Raw genomic sequence first — 17,190 nt, 5'->3', positions numbered from 1 at the left:
GAGCACTCAGAGTCTCCCTACCCTGTTCATGCTGACCCCTTGGAGCAGGTTAGGATTTAGGGGATAATTTCCTAGTCTACCTAGTTGAATTTAGCTGAAGATGATGCTCCAGAGATAAATTATGCAAACAGAATTTGGTTTAAGTTGGATTTAGCCTGTTCAGGAAGTAGGCTGATTGAAAGACTTTGGCTTTTTGCCTCGAGGTTGCAAGGACTGTCAAACCAGATAGTAAAGGGGAGGTCTCTCTTCCTTGGCTTTTTAGCTTGGGAATCAGAGGCAACGCCTTCTGCCTCCCTCTAAATGTGAGAAACCTCAGCAAAGGAAAATTAAAGAAATAAGCTCATGGCCCTCTTTCTCTACCTCCTGTCAGCCACATGCCTGCTGGGAAATAAGATTGTGAGGCATGAATATTTGGTCCTTTAAGGCTTTTCATTAGAGTCTCCTAAATAGACTGTACTTCATTACTGACATGCTGAATCCCTTGAATTGTAACTTCAAGGGAGAAATTTATTATAGCCCAAGAATTTTATGTTCTCTAATTTCTCTGTCACTCTTCATAAAAAAAATGAAATCTTTTATTTAGAAAAATGACTTGATAGAAACTGGGAAATGATAAAAGATGTTTTTTCTTGGGAGCAATTGCAGCCTCTCAGCATTATTTCTGGCTTTTGATTCATTGTACTGAATTCCTGTGATAGCTGAATATTTAAAGAAAATGGATTTTTAAAAACAAATCCTTTTAAAGGCCAGGTGTAGTGGCTCATGCCTGTAATCCCTACAGTTTGGGAAGCCAAGGTGGGCAGATCCCTTGTGCCCAGGAGTTTGGGATCTGCCTTGGCAACATAGCAAGACCCTGTCTCTATTTCTTTAAAAAAATAAAAAACAATTCCTTTTAAAGAAAACTCATAAAATCCATGGCAAAACTAAAAACAAATGACTGGACACTGTTGCTGGGACTTATTATAAAAGTGATTCTCATGAGCATCCTTTTACCATTGTAACTACTGTGGACATAGAAATTCACTTACATCAAACACTTTTTATTAATGTCCTTGGTCTTATGGAGTCAGTCCTCAGTTTTGGCAGAAGCTTTGGAAGTAACACCAAGTTTGCCTGTTTCTGAGGGCGTTTATCTCTAGTTATTTGGCATCAGTGGCTGTTTACTTGTAAAGGTTCTCTGTGGGCACTAACGCTTTGGAGATGAAAAAGGATTTCAACACTTACAGAACAAGTCTTCTCAGAGGGGTTCATTGAGTCTTGTTAGCAGATTTACTGCTAGTCCTTTCTACCTGAAATGAATTCCTCCTATACTACATTGTTCTAGAATAATCTTCTGTGCATATGGATCCCATCTGTTATTTTCTCTGCTTCAGAACTCATACTGATATGCTCTAGCTTCCCACATCAGATCGTAATTCTTCTCCTTAGAATGTACTCCCTATTTCCTGCACATATGTCATCTAGCCAACTAAATTTTAAATTACTTGAAAAAAAGTTATGTCTTAGAATAGTGCTGTGCACAAAAAGTGGACCCCACATACTCATGCAATTGATATATGCATCCCCTTTTACATATCACTACCCACCCCTCACTGGGCCACTCTCACTAGTGATGTACATATCACTAACACCTTTCTACAAATTAAAAAAAACAAAACCCAGGTAGTGTTTATCATTTGCTGTAAGTTACAAATTATACAGAATGGCAGTCAGCATAATGTAATGATTAAGAGCAGTGACCCTGGAACCCAACTTATGACAACCATTGATTCAACCATTAACCAGCTCTGTAACCTTGGGAAAATTACTTCAACTCTCTCTATCTCCATTGCCCAATCTGTAAAATGGGGCAATGCACAATGACATATGACATTGGGTTGTTGTGATGATTAAATACATAAACGTAGAGCACTTAGCACATAATAAGTTCTAAATAATCATATTTAGAGCCATGCACTTCCATTGGTTTGGTGAAAAATATATCTATGTAACAACTCAGGTAAGGAAACATTTTTCTCTTCAGTTAGCACTTAGAAGTACTAATGCTAGAACGTCATCACATTTGTATGAAAGCAAAACACTTCAATTCTAAAAACTGAGTTTACACAAATGATATCTGTGGATACTTGCCTTAATTTGCTGATTCCAGTTGCTAATGACAAGATTTGCTGTCTTTTCAACTTCATTGTCAAGCTATTGAAGAAGGAAAAAGGAAACAAAGCTTTGCTTTCTTCTTCTTTAGTCACTGCAATAGACTAAATGTTTGTGCCCCTAAAATTTATAGATTGAAACCTATTCCCTCAAAGTGATGGTGTTTGGAGGTGGAGTCTTTGAGAGATGATTAGGTCATGAAGGTGGAGCCCCCATGAATGAGATTGGTGCCCTTATAAAAGAGACTCCAAGAGCTGCCCAGCCACTTCTGCCATCTGAGGTTACAGTGAGTAAATAGCCACTGATGAATCAGGAAGTGGGCCCTCATCAGACAGCTAATGTGCGGGTGCCTTGATCTTGGACTTCCCAGCCTCCAGAACTGTAAGAAACAAATTCCTATTATTTATAAACTATCCAGTTTATGGTATTTTGTTAGAGCAGCCTGAACTAAGACAGTCACAGTACTAGCTTATCAATCACTATTACAATTCACGGGAATTTCAAGATCCTACAATGGACATATTAGACAAATTATCTTATCCCTGTGTCAAGTAACAGGACTTAGTAAAATAATTATTTCTAATCTATAAGAATGTAAAAAGCATGCAAACATGTGCAGTCATGTGCAAGAGGCCCTTGCATGAGCTGATATTGTTGCTAGTCCCATCACATCATCTTCCATGTCAATCCATGCAGCAAAAACCTCAACACCGTGAAAACTGGTAACAGTCCTAACAGTGCCAATTTTACTATGTGTCTCCATTGCCCCTGAAGTGAATATTGCTTTAATTTCAAAGATATTGAACTCTTAATCATAATTAACTTTTTCCCTTGCTTTTAAATAGCCAAAGAGACAGTAATAATAATGATGAAAATGATCCTGACAACTTCCCAGGGAGATCTGATGGAAGTTACAGCAGAACATTTTTCCCCGGAACACAGACCCAGCAATCAGCCATTATTCAACTACTCTGAGATCTAGCGAATGCTACACTTTTATTTTTTTCCAGTTGGTTCAATTTAGAGTATATGGTTCATTGTAACAGACACAATGAAAATATTTTATGTACTATGCCACTTTTGATTTCATGTATGTGGCTGGAATGTGGAACAAGTTCACTTTACAAAATAAAATCTAACCTTTTGTGAGAGTAGAGTGGGATGGTGGAGTGCAGTGGAGAGGGGCAATGCAGAAAAGAAGAAAAACAGGACCAGTAGTTTGGGGGTGCTCATGACATCCATTAACTAAAGCACTGTGATCAATTATCACAGGACTATGCCTCATTTATGGTAAATATTAAAGAAATGCTAATGACTTATGCAGTGTGAAAAATATTTTGTAATCAATGAAATATAGACTAGTAATTGGTTTTTATTAAGTTGGCTTGCTAAGGCAGGTTATATTGCTTGCTAGTAATTCCCATCAAGTTCTGTCCATCACCCGCAACTGAATAGAGCATCCTTTCTGGTAAAATATACCTATGTACATACAAATATCAATTCCACTTCCTGACTCAGCTTAATGAGTTTGAATACAATTTTTAAAAATCATTTCTCTTCCATCAGAACTTTCATACCTCTCCTCATCCTTCTGACTTGCCCCTGAGGATGTGCTTTATCTGACTGTATTTCCTTGAAACTCCCCCTTAACCACCACCCCTTCCCTTCACAGGGACCACCTACCACAGCTTACAAACCTCTTACCTGCACCTGGTCCTGAAACAAACAGTGACCATAACCCCACCCCTATGAGAGCCAAGCAGTGTTTATTAAACACCCAATTATGTTGCCTAGAAGTAGAGTATAAAGTGCTTAACTACTGAATAATACACAAAGAAAAAGAAAAAGGAACACAAATGTAACTGTTCTAGGCCAAGGGCAGTGGCTGACGCCTGTAATGCCAGCACTTTGGGAGGTCGAGATGGGCAGATCACCTGAGGTCTGGAGTTGTAGACAAGCCTGACCAACATGGTGATACCTGGTCTCTACTAAAAATATAAAAATTAGCCAGGCATGATGGCAGATGCCTGTAATGTCAGCTACTCAGGAGGTTGAGGCAGGCAAATCACTTGAACCCGGGAGGTGGAGGTTGCAGTGAGCCAAGATGATGCCATTGCACTCCAGCCTGGGCAACAAGAGCAAAACTCCGTCAAAAAAAGAAAGGAAAAGAAAGAACGGGAGAGAGAGAGAAAAAAAAGAAAGAGAAGGAAGGAAGGGAGGGAGGGAGGGAGAGAGAGAGGGAGGGAGGGAGAGAGAGAGGGAGGGAGGGAGAGAAAGAAAGAAAGAAAAACTGTTCTAGAAGGAAAGGCACAGAGAAAGAGTAGAGGATCTGCTATCAGAGGACCAGGTGCCCCTGAAAGGATTGTTGAATTATTTTTCTGTAATTTTTAGGATATTTGAGGATTGTACCCACTATTACCTTTACATAATACCAAGCTAATAAGCTAGAAAACATCTTTGTAAAAATTGTGCTTATCATTCTCTTATTTACAAACAGAATGATAAAATTGTTTTTCAAATGCAAAAAAAGTATAAAAATGAAATAAAAACCTCCAATTTCACCATCTAAAGATCACTCATTAACATTTTGAGAAGCTTCTGCCAGTTTTCTCTATACATATATAATATATACATATTCATTTTATGAAGTTGAGATTGTATAAATTAGACTTTTTTGTTCTGCTTTATTTAACAGTATACTGTGAAAAACAATCCCCATGTGATTAAATTCTTCTACAATAAGATTTTGAATGGTTGCAAATTATTCTATTGCTTAAATTTATCACAATTTATTTTGAATGATTCAGTAGTTTCCAGTTTTTCACTATTATAAGCAATGCTCTAACATCCTTGCACATAAATCTTGGATTTGTGTTTTTTATTATTCATTTATTTTAAAATAAATACAAGTATTTATTTTATTTTTAGGATAAATTCCTGAAAGCTGGTACCATGTTCAGATCACCTTTTCCTTTCTGGGCTAAACACAGGAATCTTGCTTTAAACAGGAAAAGTAAAGAAAGGTTTGGACTCACTGATTTTCTCTTCTTCTCTTGTACGTTTAGGACTTGATAAGTCGGTTTTATTGCTTCCAATTCAATTGCCTTGCCAAGTTTTCTGGAAATAAAACATAAAAGACACAGAAGCATAATATCAGGGTTTATATCTACTTTCCAAATTACTTTCTGGGGAAACAAAGTAGGGTGTTCTGGCACATCAATTCAGTGCAAGTTGGAAGTGGAATATTTGTAGCACACCCACTTTAAATATTTATGACTCCCTTTAGAGTTGGAGAAAGGCCAGGGTGGGAGAACTCACTGATGCAGGTCCGCTGTGGATTTCATTCCCTCTGAGGCCCAGGCCCAGGCACTGCTGATACAGCTAAAGGCAAAAACAGTGGGGAACAAAGGTGAGTGTCATTTTCCTAGGAAATAGGATGTGCTGGCTAGAAATACAATATCACATCTGATTCACCACATTCAACAATTGCATTCACTTCCCTAACCTTATTTCAATTTCTCTGTGAGATTAAATTCTGCCAATACATTTATTTGCGCTATACTCATTATATATACTGCTTTTTTTTCCAGTCATTTTTCATTTAGATTTTCATTTCCTATTTCATATCTGTATAAAATAGTGGAAATGGCCAGGTGTGGTAGCACTGCCTCAGTCTCCTAAAGTGCCTGTAAATCCCAGCACTTTAGGAGGCTGAGGTGGGAGGATTACTTGAGGCCACAGGTTCGAAACTAGCCTGCGCAACACACACAGCGAGAACTTTTCTCTACAAAAAAATTTTGAAAATTAGCCAGGTGTGGTGATGCATGCCCATAGTCCTAGCTACTGTGGAGGCCAAGGTAGGAGGATTGCTTGAGCCCAGGAAGCTACAGTGAGCTATGATCATGCCACTGTACTGCAGCCTGGGCAACAGAGCAAGACCCTATCCCCTGAGCCCCTCTCCCCACCAAAAAGAAAAAAATAAGAAATAAAAATAAAATAAAACAGGGGAAATAAAATAGCCGAGGGTGAGAACAGGTTGGTCATAGGATACACATAGGTATGAAAAAACTGAGACTCAGAAAAGTTAAGTGATAAAGGGCTTGAGAGCTCTGCTCACGTCCTGCTGCTGTCCTTGGGGTTGGAGTCCGGCTCCTGTTCCCTGCTGGGTTTGAAGACAACAGCTCAGATAGTTTATGGTCCTATAAGCAGTATCTCACTTTAACACAAAGGATAATGCTACCCAGTCCCTCATGGCATAGTGGGAGGATTAGGAAGTGTGATGTCATTTTTCTCCCACAGTGGCCCTATCTAGTCTGCCTTCAACAGTCAGGATAGTAAGTCCAGTCACATCAAGAAACCCCAAGTACAGAGGCCTGTGTAGATTCTGATGAAGAGGAAGGGGGTGGATCTGCATCCTTGCCTTAATCAGAATGGTGCAGAGGTTTTGCCTCAAAATGCCTTAGTTTGCATCCTGCAGTCTAAGAATAAGAGAACTAGACCAAAAGATGCCAGATTTTCTACGCATCCAAAGCCAGATACGAGCTTAGGCACAAGAGCATACCTGCTATGTACTTACAATTATAGGAGATTCCAGAAAACACTAAATGAATCTATATTGACAGGAAGCAGATCAGTGGGTTGTTTGGGATTGGGTGGGAAGGAGCACAAACAGACATGATAAATCTTTTGGTGTGATGAAAATGTCCACATTTTGATTTTAGTGGTGGCTACACAGGGTATTTACATACGTCAAAACTGATCAGATCATATGCTTAAAATGGGTGCTTATTATTGCATGTAAATTAAAACTCAATATAGCTGATTTTTAAAAAATGAAGTCAGGCACATTTTAGGGTAGAGTATCTGACATTTGCCCCTTGGAGGAGCTGGGTATCAGGACAGGACCAAGCATGTGGCCTCAGAAGGGCCTGTGTCTGAATGGAGATGCTCCCCCTTTGTTTTCTGCATGACCTTGGAAGAATCTCTGGCCCTCACTTAACTGATCTTTTAAAGTAGAAGTAACTTGGTCAACACCTGGGAAAAGACGGGGTAAAAATTGAAAGAGAAGGAAGGAAGGAAGGGAGGGAGGGAGGGAGGGAGAGAGGGAGGGGAAAGAAAGGAAAGAAAGAAAGAGAATTAGAAGTAATGAAGTAATAAGATATCTGTAGTACCTAACACAGATTTGAGTATGGATAAAAATTCACTAATGTTCACTGTTAAATACTGTGCTAATCCCAGTTGGCCTAACATTCTGGACCTGCCAACTCTTTGGTAGTATTCTGCTGGATGCCACAGCTGCAGCACAATACACACACCCCTACACCCCTATACCTCTCATTCCTCAGGAGGCAATTCGAATCAAAAACATAATGGACATTCACAGAGCTTTCGTTCCCTGCCAGGTACTCTGCTAAGCATACTTCTTCTATTACCGCATTTAATTCTCACAGCAGCCATAAGAGATAGGCTTTACTTTTATTTTAAAGAGATCTTGAGAGATAAGATAAATTGTCCTAGGTCATTCACCCGGTAAGTGGTAGAGTTAGAATTTAAACCTGGGCAGTCTATCTATACTCAACCACTGTGCTATACTGGTTTACTGTAGTCTACTAAAAGACTGTCCTAAAAATAAAAATAAAGCTAGAGCACCTTCAAAGTCACCATTTGTTATTATGGCTGATGCCTAAAGAAGAATAGAAATATGAGCTCCAGAAGGCTTCTTTTTTTCCTTTCCCCTCTTTATCTCTTTCATCATCAAAAGAGACCTCTACAATGGCACTGCCAGTTCAAGGGCACGTCTGCATGTATTAATCAAGAATCTTTGTAGCAAATTACCACGAATGAACTATTTTTGGTATACCACTATCTTTCTTCTCTCTCCCAATAAAGGAAACTACTTCATTCTTAGTGCTGCAATATGTTGAAAAGAATGTGAACCAACACCTTTCAGCACATAATGTGCTAAGCTCGTCACACGCATGATCTCATTTAATATGCCTACGCACACACAATAGAGCAAATATTATTACTCTCTCCAACAGAGGAAGAAATAAAGGCACACAGAGGCCAGGTTACTTGTCAAAGGTCATAGAATAGAGAAAACATAGGATTCATACTTCCTGACTCCAAGACAATCTGACTTTACAACACCACTTCCCAAGTTAAATGTCATTACCAAGGCCTATTATGAATGTGGCCTTAGGAGTCATAAACACTGAGGAAGAATCCAGCTATGCAACTCATGATCTGGGTGACTGGGGGAAGTATCTTGAACTTTCCAAGTCTCAAGTCCTTATCTGTAAACAGGGATAACAAGACCTCTCAAGGGTTCTGATGAGGATTAAATGGGGGTATCAGTAAAGCATTAACACAGTGCATGCACACGGTAAGTGCCCAAGAACTGGAAGCCATGCTTGATGTGATGTACTTGCCATGTTTAGAAGAGGAAGCTGGAGTGGAACATATGTCACTTTTTACTACTTTTAAGAATGATTTTGCTGGGTGTGGTGGCTCACACATGTAATCCCAGCACTTTGGAAGGCCAAAGCAGGAGGATCACTTGAGCCCAGGAGTTCAAGACCAACCTGGGCAACATAGTAAGCCCTTATCTCAACAAAAAACAAATTTAGCAGGGCATGGTCCCAGCTACTCTATATGGGAGGCTGGGTGGGAGGATCGCTTGAGCCTGGGGGATTAAGGGTGCAGTAAGCTGTGATTGTGCCACTGTATTCTAACCCAGGTAACAGAGCAAGACCCTGTCTCGAAAGAAAACAAAACAAATTTTAAAAAGGGATGATTTTGCCTTACCTCTGCCACAATACTTACCTTTTTCTCGTGTTCTGTAATGCTTTGCTCAGCTTGCTTGCCAGTTTCTGAAGTCCTTTGGCATAGCTAATTTCTAGGTTTGCCCTGTTAGAAAAAGACTAGTCAAATGGGATGTGCTGGGCTGGGCGCAATGGCTCACACCTATAATCCCAGCACTTTGGGAGGCCAAGGCAGGCAGATCACTTGAGGCCAGGACTTCAAGACCAGCCTGGCCAACATGGTGAAACTCCATCTCTACTAAAAATACAAAAATTAGCCAGGTGTGGTGGTGGAAGCCTGTAATCCCAGCTACTTGGGAGGCTGAGGTGCAAGAATCGCTTGAACATGAGAGGCGGATGTTGCAGTGAGCTGAGATTATGCCACTGCACTGCAGCCTGGGCGACAAAGCAAGACTCCATCTCAAAAAAAAAAAGTAGGATGCACTGGCTAGAAATCAAGCAAACACACACACAGATGCACACATGCACACATGTATGCACGAAGGAGGGGTCAGGCTGAAAATGTAATGCCTACATAAAGAGATGATTTGTTTACTACAAGGATCCTCTTGTCCTTAAGCATAATCCTGAAGGGTATCCAACAGGCTCCTAAAAAGACAGAGGTTTGTTTTTGTTTTGAGATGGAGTTTCCCTCTTGTTGCCCAGGCTGGAGTGCAGTGGCATAATCTTGCCTCATTGCAACTTCCACCTCCCAGGTTCAAGCGATTCTCTTGCCTCAGCCTCTCAAGTAGCTGGGATTATAGGCACGCACCACCATGCCCAGCTAATTTTGTATTTTTAGTAGAAACGGGGTTTCAGCATGCTGGTCAGGCTGGTCTCAAACTCCTGACCTCAGGTGATCCACCCGTCTAGGCCTCCCAAAGTGCTGGGATTACAGGCATGAGCCACTGTGCCGGGCCCAAAAGAAGAGTTTTTAACTAAGCTCCTTTGACATCACACTAATGGGTTGAATTGTGTCTCCCAAGAAGAAGGTGAAGTCCTACTCCCCAGTGCCTGTGAATGTGACCTCATGTGGGAATAGGGTGTTTGCAGACGATGATCAAGTTAAAATGAGGTCACTAGGGTGGGCCCGAACCCTATATGAATGTGTTCTTATATAAAGGGAAAATGTGGACGTAATCAGACATGCACACAGAGAAAACGCCATGTGAACATGAAGGCATAGATCTGAGTGGTGCATCTACAAGCCAAGGAATGCCAAAGATTACCAGCAAATCATCAGAAGCCAGGACAGAGGCACAGAACAAATTCTCCCTCACAGCCCTCACAACGCACCTCTGACTGCTAGCCTCCAGAACTGTGAGCCAATACACTTCCGTTTAAGCCACTAAGTCTGTGGCTTTATGACGGCCCTAAAAACTAATGCAATTGGCCAGGTGCAGCGGCTCACGCCTGTAATCCTAGCACTTTGGGAGGCTGAGGCGGGCGGATCACAAGGTCAGGAGATCGAGATCATCCTGGCTAACACATTGAAACCCCATCTCTACTAAAAATACAAAAAATTAGCCGGGCATGGTGGCGGGCGCCTGTAGTCTCAGCTATTCAGGAGGCTGAGGCAGGAGAATTGCTTGAACCCAGGAGGCGGAGGTTGCAGTGAGCCGAAATCATGCCACTGCACTCTAGCCTGGGTGACAGAGCAAGACTCCACCTTAAACAAAAATAAAAACAAAACAAATACAACTAGTAAGGAACAGAAAACTGTCCTACTGATCTCAGGATATCAGCACTAATCAGATTAGCTCTAGATTATAATCGTTGGCAATAAAATAAATTACGATTGGATTAACCAAGCAGTAACTTTCTAATGGGAATCTGCAGTGGTAGCCAACACCAGATTTAGAAAATGAATTTCTATTACTTTCTGTGCAGGACAAGGCTCAGTAGGAAGTCCGGGCATGCCCTCCAAAAGCAAACCCCTTGGTTCTTTTGGATAGATTGAATCACTCTCATCTTAAACCTATTTTACCATGTCCTATTTATAGGACCATCTATAGCTAAAATGAGGGCATCTTCATATCACTTTTGACTACAGAGAATAAAAATGTAAGGAATTAAGTTCAATTTATATTATGTTTCCCCTTTTAATATGGACCCTAAGAGTTTTCACTGCATTTTTCAGTGTGTTAATCTATTTTTATTGTACTTTTAGAATGATTTATGATGTTATTTCATTTGAGAAACATCCCAGAGCTCTCTAATTAGACAACTAGTCTAATACCTGCATGTTTTCACACAAATTAACTCCATGTCACAGACTGAGGAAAGAAAGACAGCCCTCTTCTAGAAAATGAAATCCAGAGATGATGGGCTATTGATCTATTGCTAAATTACTATTCTTTTTTTTTTCTGTTGGTACAGCTGTGCTTTAAGTTGATTTTATCACTTTTTGTAAGAAAGTCATCGTAGGATGTATGTTAAGGCCTAGCTGCAGAAAACAACCATTTGGTGTCAGAATTTGCCCAGACATAAGGAAAGGCTGAGGCCAGTATTTTGAGACAATGAAGCCAGTCAATAAATATCTCATTGCACTTAAAAATAGATTTCTCTGCTCTAGGAATATGTCCCAGTTGATGGAAAGAGAGAGAAAAAGAGAGTGCTGGTTAACAGCCAGCTGGGAGAGACCATCACCCTTGATGAACTCAGATGCTCTGGAACCCCAGGAAATCTCTATCATTCAGTAGGAGTGGCTTCAGGTACTGTTAAAAAAGAAGTTATATGACCTACTTAAAGGGGTTTTATGAAAAATAAAATGTGTTAAGAGCCCAAGTCTACTAGGGGCTCAATGTCTGGAACGATTGCTGCTGACCTGTAAAGCTCTGCATCATGTGACTCTGGCAGCCTCTCTGATTTCCCTTCCTGCCAGTCACAAGTTGGCTGATTCTACTCCTACTCAGTGGCCAACTGCCATCCTGCCTCAGGGCCTTTGCACTTGCTGTGGCCTCTGCCGAGTGCTTCTGCTACATAGCCGCATGGTATTCTCCTTTGTGTCATCCCCAACAGGAGATGCTCGAACATCACCACCGCAGAGGTTTGCCCCATCTAAAAAAGGATCCTCGCCACTCTCCCCTTACAGTTTTATTTGTGTCTTATTGTATCTTGTATCACATTATAATTTTTTAGTTTACTCTGGTGAACACCCCTAGGATGTGAACAGTTCTATAAGGATCAAGAATGGCTTTGTTCGTTGCTGTATCCCTAGGCCTAGAAGAGTGCTTGGCACATAACAGGCACTCAGCATGTATGTCACAAATGAATGAATGAATAAGTGAATGGACTTCCCACCAGGTCCTGGTTGGAATTCTTACTGGTCTCTGCCATAGACTTGTTCTTACCTCACCACTTTTGAGAACTGTAAATTAACAAGCTGTTTAGATGCAGTCTCTGTAGTTTGAGCTGTGCTCAGCCCTGATGTTAGAGCACACAGCTGTCTAGCACTTGAAATAGCTAGACACATAAACCCTTTCTGAGTACAGGAAAGCTAACCAGAGGGCTGTTTAGGTCTTTTCTTTCCAGCATTGCATTCTTTCTTGGAAGCAGCACAAAGAGCATTAAATAGGATAATGCTTTTTATAATGTTCAGCTCAGTGCAAGGCACAAAAATCATTCTTACTAAATATTAATTCTTCTAATGTGATCATTGTGTATTCAGAAGGAATACACAGAGGTGGGGATGGTGTGGGAGGAAGAATCCCCAGATTTCTTGTCCTTTGGCTCTAGAACAATCCTGAATGGTTTCTAACAGGAAAGGTAATGCTGTCAGTCACAGCCTCTTCCTCAGAATTCCATTCTACTTTCAGAATGTTCTTGCAGCCTGTACAAAGGTGTTTCTGAGGCTAAGCAGACCTAAAAAGGACACCAGAAAGAAGTGTTGCTTTCCTTTATGTTGTCAAGTTTATTCCACTTGGGGAAAAAAAAGTTGGGCTTTGGTGGTATGAAAAAGGGGTGCTTGTTCACTTTGAGGTGATTTGGGGCTTTTTTTTTTTTTTTTTTTTTTTTTTTAGTTTGGCCAGCTTTTCTCCTGTGCCCTGGTGTTTCTGTCAGCTTTCTCTTGAGCATAATAGGAAACCAGCCTAAAGAGGTTCAACTACCACACAGCATTTCTTGTGTTGGGAGTCTTCTCTTTACAGACAAGTACCTTAGAAATCTTCAGCAGGGCAGATTTGTGGGTTTATAGAATGGTATTTAGGTTAAAAGTTCCTGTATATTGCACATAAAGAGAGTGTCCAAACAGTGGTCTCCTGACAAAGGTGTTGCATCACCTTTGTGACATGCTGATGCTTGACCTGTGTTCTCCCTAGGCAAGAAACAGGAACCTCCAACACTTACTGGGCACTTACAATGTGCTAGGCATCATTCTAAGTGCTTTAGGTATATTTCCTCATTTAATCCCTGATAACCCGTGAGGCAGGTATACTCTGTCTACCCATTTCATGGAAGGGAACACCAAGGCACAGAGAGTTGGGTCAGTCACTAGCCTGAGGGCACACAGGAAGGAAGTGATGGTGACAGACTTAGATTCCAGCCCTGGGCAATCTGGCTGGGGAACCTGCCTGCTTAACCACACCTCTTTCCTACCTCTGAAGTTTTGGGGAAGAGATTGCAGATGGAGAATTGTGGGAGAAGTGAACAAAAGTGCTTTCAAAAATTGATACCGCCTCTCACTTCACCTTTAATTGCAGTGTTCTGAATCAGCACAGCTCCTGGAGGCTGTGTAGCTGGAGTCCCAATTCACAGCAGCCTCGGTGCAGACATAATGAGCTTCCGGGCCTATTCCAAAGGCATCTGTGCAGTTGCAAGGCATTTGGGTAATAGGAAGTGGGGATGTTGAGGGTCTGGCAAAGTGGGAAGGATGGGGGCTCTGACAGCAAATGTCACCGAGCTAACACTTTGGGCTGGAGTGAGTTGGACACTGCCTCTCTGAACAGCACGAGTGTACCCTCTCTCTTTGCCTGTAACTTACTGATGACCCCAAAGGGTTTAGAACTAGCATTCAAATCAACCAAGCAAAGCAGGCTGCAATCATCTACTCTTGCATTTTAAATCCTAATGACCAGTTTGGGAACCTGAGCAAATTACTCTGCAAGACAGAAGGAAATGAAATGCGGTGGGGAGGATGGGTGTGGGACAGTGTCACTGTGCACTCTTTCTGCATAGATATAACGAATCCTCTCCCAGGCCTCTAGCCCTGAATGGCTTTTATCTCAACAGATGTTAACGGTTAAATTCTTCCCCTGAGAGAATCGCTCTTTTATACGAAGCCATGTTCCAAGTGGCAAGCGTGAAGAAAGCTGTTATTTTTGTAAGTCAGAATGTTTGTAAATGGAAACAAACACTTCCACGGCTCTTCCATGCTTCCGGTCTAATGAGGCAATATATGTATCCTTTCAGGATGCCTGCTAAATAGAAATAAAATGACCTAGGTGTTTTCCCAAGGCAGAGGCAGCAAGGCATACCCCACTTAGAATGATTTCTTCTCATCTCTCAAAAGGAGGTGCTTTATCTCGGTTCAAGCTGAAAAAGTACCACATGCAAAGGGAGTAGAGAGAGCAGAGCTAATCTCACATTGAGATGTGAAATTTTCATTCCCTCATTAAAATAGTCAGAAACAAGCTTGTAAAGACATTGTGCTTAATTCTCTAGCCCTTTCCCATTTTTTTCTTTCCATTCTACTGCCACCATAGCTAATACAAGTTAAAATGCCTTCTCCAAGCAATTGTCTTGGCCTGTTGCATTGGTGATGCATATATATTTTGATAGGCAACCCAATCTCAGAATAGTCCAGTGGTTTTAAAGATTCTGGACCCTGCCCTGTAAATATATACACCTACTATATGCCCACAAAAATTAAAAATTAAAAATTTTTTTAATACCCTAAACAAGATTCTGGACCAAGAAAATGACATGCCCTGACTTTTAATCCATTTATATTCTAATTTTCTCTCAGCATGCAAGGCTGGTCAATGTTATTTCATTAGTAATAATGAAGGCCAGTTGATAAGTCAAAGAGCAATGTTTGACTGTTTGACTTAGAATTTAAAATAAATTATATTTTTGAAAGAAAAGAGAGATGGAAAATATCTGGTTACAGATTCAGTATTTTGGATAAAGTACAAATTAAACTGTAAGAATATGTGACCATGTAATCAATTTTAGACTATCCTGCTTTTGTAAAATTAAGATAATGAAAAGTAGTTTAAAAAACAAACTGTAGTTGCCCCCCTGTGTCTATGAGGAATTAATTAAAATGGAGTTAAGGCCAGGAGCAGTGACTTGAGCCTGTAATCCCATCTACTCCAGAGGACGAGGAGGGAGAATCATTGAGACCAAGGGTTTGAGACTAGCCTAGGCAACATATCAAGATCCCATTTCTACAGAATTGTTTAAAATTAGCCCAGAGTAGAGGCACACACTTGCAGTCCTAGCTACTTGAGAGGCTGAGGCGAGAGGAGTTCCTGAGCACAGGAGTTTGAGGCTGCAGTGAGCTGTAATTGCACCACTGCACTCCAGCCTGAGCAGCAGAATGAGAACCCCATCTCTAAAAACACAAAACAGGGCTAAGCCCTTCTCATGCTTGAAAGAAGCAGGTGACAGAGTCCTCCCTTCATTATAAATTGAGAAGAAATTTTAGTAACCTCAAATTCTTCTGTTGGGATATCACACATCTTTTAAGTTCCTTCTTTGGACCAGCACCAGCTTCCGGTTTGCGGGTGGATGTGCTGATATTTTCCATCCAAACTTCATTGGTATGTCTTTTGAAAGACCATCACAAGCTCCTCTTACAAACAGGTTGTAAAGTTCATTACCGGCAGCTTGAAACACATTTTCATATGGACGCTCTGTTGTTGGAGTGGCTGGCTCACTTGCTAGCCCAGTGCAGCATTACTAATTGTCTTAATTCTGCTTCCTGAGAACAGTATAAAAAATGCTGAAACAGGAGGATAAGACCTGAATGATGCCCTTCTTGAATGTCTAGTCTGTGAGTCTCACTGAGACCCGGCTCACTCTGGCCCAGGGTAAACGTGAGCGAAGGCAGCTGTAGAACTTCAGAGCCTAAAGTGTGCGTTCATTCCCAAGCTTAGTGCATTAGTGTGTGGGGTAAGGGCGAACAGGGTGTATTGTGGTGAGGGAATTCAGATAAAGTGGATGAGAAAGGCAGTTTTCAAAACTTTTTAGCAGGGAAACAAAATTTTATACAGAATCCCACCGTATCTTATAAATACCAGTCAAGTTGATCTGATTAAAAGGGAGAAAGAGTGAGGAGGAAGCAGAGCCCTGCCCATGTAACCTCCTCCTCACCCCCTGAGGTAGCCCCTGCGGGCTCCCCACAAACCCCTTGAGCTATAAGGTTTGAAAGCCACTGGGCTTCATGACTGCTGCTGTCCCTTTCCATACAGGACCCTAAGACTCTGCAAAGGGGGCTGAACCAGGACCCCCGAGCATGGTGGGTCCCCCACAGCAGTGCCCAAAATTGCCTATCCACTTGGGGATACCCTGGCACTGAGCCTGGGTTGAGCTGGGTAGGACTCCAAATGTATCATATTTTCCATATCCCCATCTGTAAATCAGAAATGGAGAGAAGTATGTATGCTGTGGGTTGTGAGATAATTAAAGAGATCAAGTTAAGACACATTTAACACAGTGGCTGGTCTATGGGTTGTGCTGAATAAATGGTCTCTCCTGTGATTTTACTACTTTTTCTAGCTTTTGTTCAAAATAATATGCTACATATTATGCCAGTAAGTGTCTTTGACATACCCACTTATGACTCCTCAGAAATAGCCTAACTTGATCTTCTTTAACGTTGTGAGTGCCTGGAAGGCACAGAGTCACTCATACATTAGTGTCTCCACTTACTCAGTGAGCATCTATTGAATGCCTACTCTGCGCGAGGCCCATGCTAGTCACGTGGGACACAAAGACCCTCAAGGAGTTCAGCCTCTAGGGAAGGAGACAGACAAGTGAACAGAGAATAACAGTGCAGGCTGTAAGAGCTACGACAGATGCAAGCACTAATTCTGCACATAGAACTGAGGAGCATTTTTTGGAGACTAGACACTGGAGTTAAGGAAGGCCTGCCATGGTAGGATGACTGGATCTTAAAGAATGTGTTGAATGCAGCCAGGCAATGAAGGTGATGAAACATCTACCAGGCAGGCGATACAGCCTGTGCAAATGCAGGGACCCACGTGTGGTGGCAGTGGTGGTGATGGCAGGA

The 17,190-nt window shown here is 41.4% G+C and overlaps 2 protein-coding genes across 13 annotated transcripts in view; one reads left to right on the top strand and one right to left on the bottom strand.

Moving 5' to 3' along the window:
- SPC25 (SPC25 component of NDC80 kinetochore complex) overlaps nt 1-17,190 on the top strand; it is a 119,211-nt gene that overhangs the window by 60,383 nt on the left and 41,638 nt on the right. The window lies entirely within an intron of this gene.
- Nucleotides 1-17,190, bottom strand: part of NOSTRIN (nitric oxide synthase trafficking) — a 63,043-nt gene that overhangs the window by 29,550 nt on the left and 16,303 nt on the right. For 9 of the 11 annotated variants that reach the window (XR_012421187.1, XR_012421188.1, XR_012421189.1 and 6 more), the window contains 4 exons: nt 8,977-9,060; nt 5,470-5,532; nt 5,187-5,268; nt 2,131-2,193 (listed from right to left, as the gene is read on the bottom strand). Coding sequence is in view for 8 of the 11 variants with exons in the window: in XM_015432324.3 (XP_015287810.2) it covers nt 2,131-2,193; nt 5,187-5,268; nt 5,470-5,532; nt 8,977-9,060 (292 nt within the window). In the remaining 3 variants the exon portion in view is untranslated. Of the gene's footprint in view, nt 1-2,130; nt 2,194-5,186; nt 5,269-5,469; nt 5,533-8,976; nt 9,061-15,607; nt 15,880-17,190 lie in introns of all 11 variants that reach the window. The other 2 variants (XM_065525614.1, XM_015432325.3) reach the window with 2 other exon arrangements.

This window comes from Macaca fascicularis, chromosome 12 (assembly GCF_037993035.2).
Source record: "Macaca fascicularis isolate 582-1 chromosome 12, T2T-MFA8v1.1".
Taxonomy (NCBI): Eukaryota; Metazoa; Chordata; class Mammalia; order Primates; family Cercopithecidae; genus Macaca; species Macaca fascicularis.
Note: the sequence above shows the minus strand (reverse complement) of the source record. Positions and strands in the feature narration are given on the sequence as shown.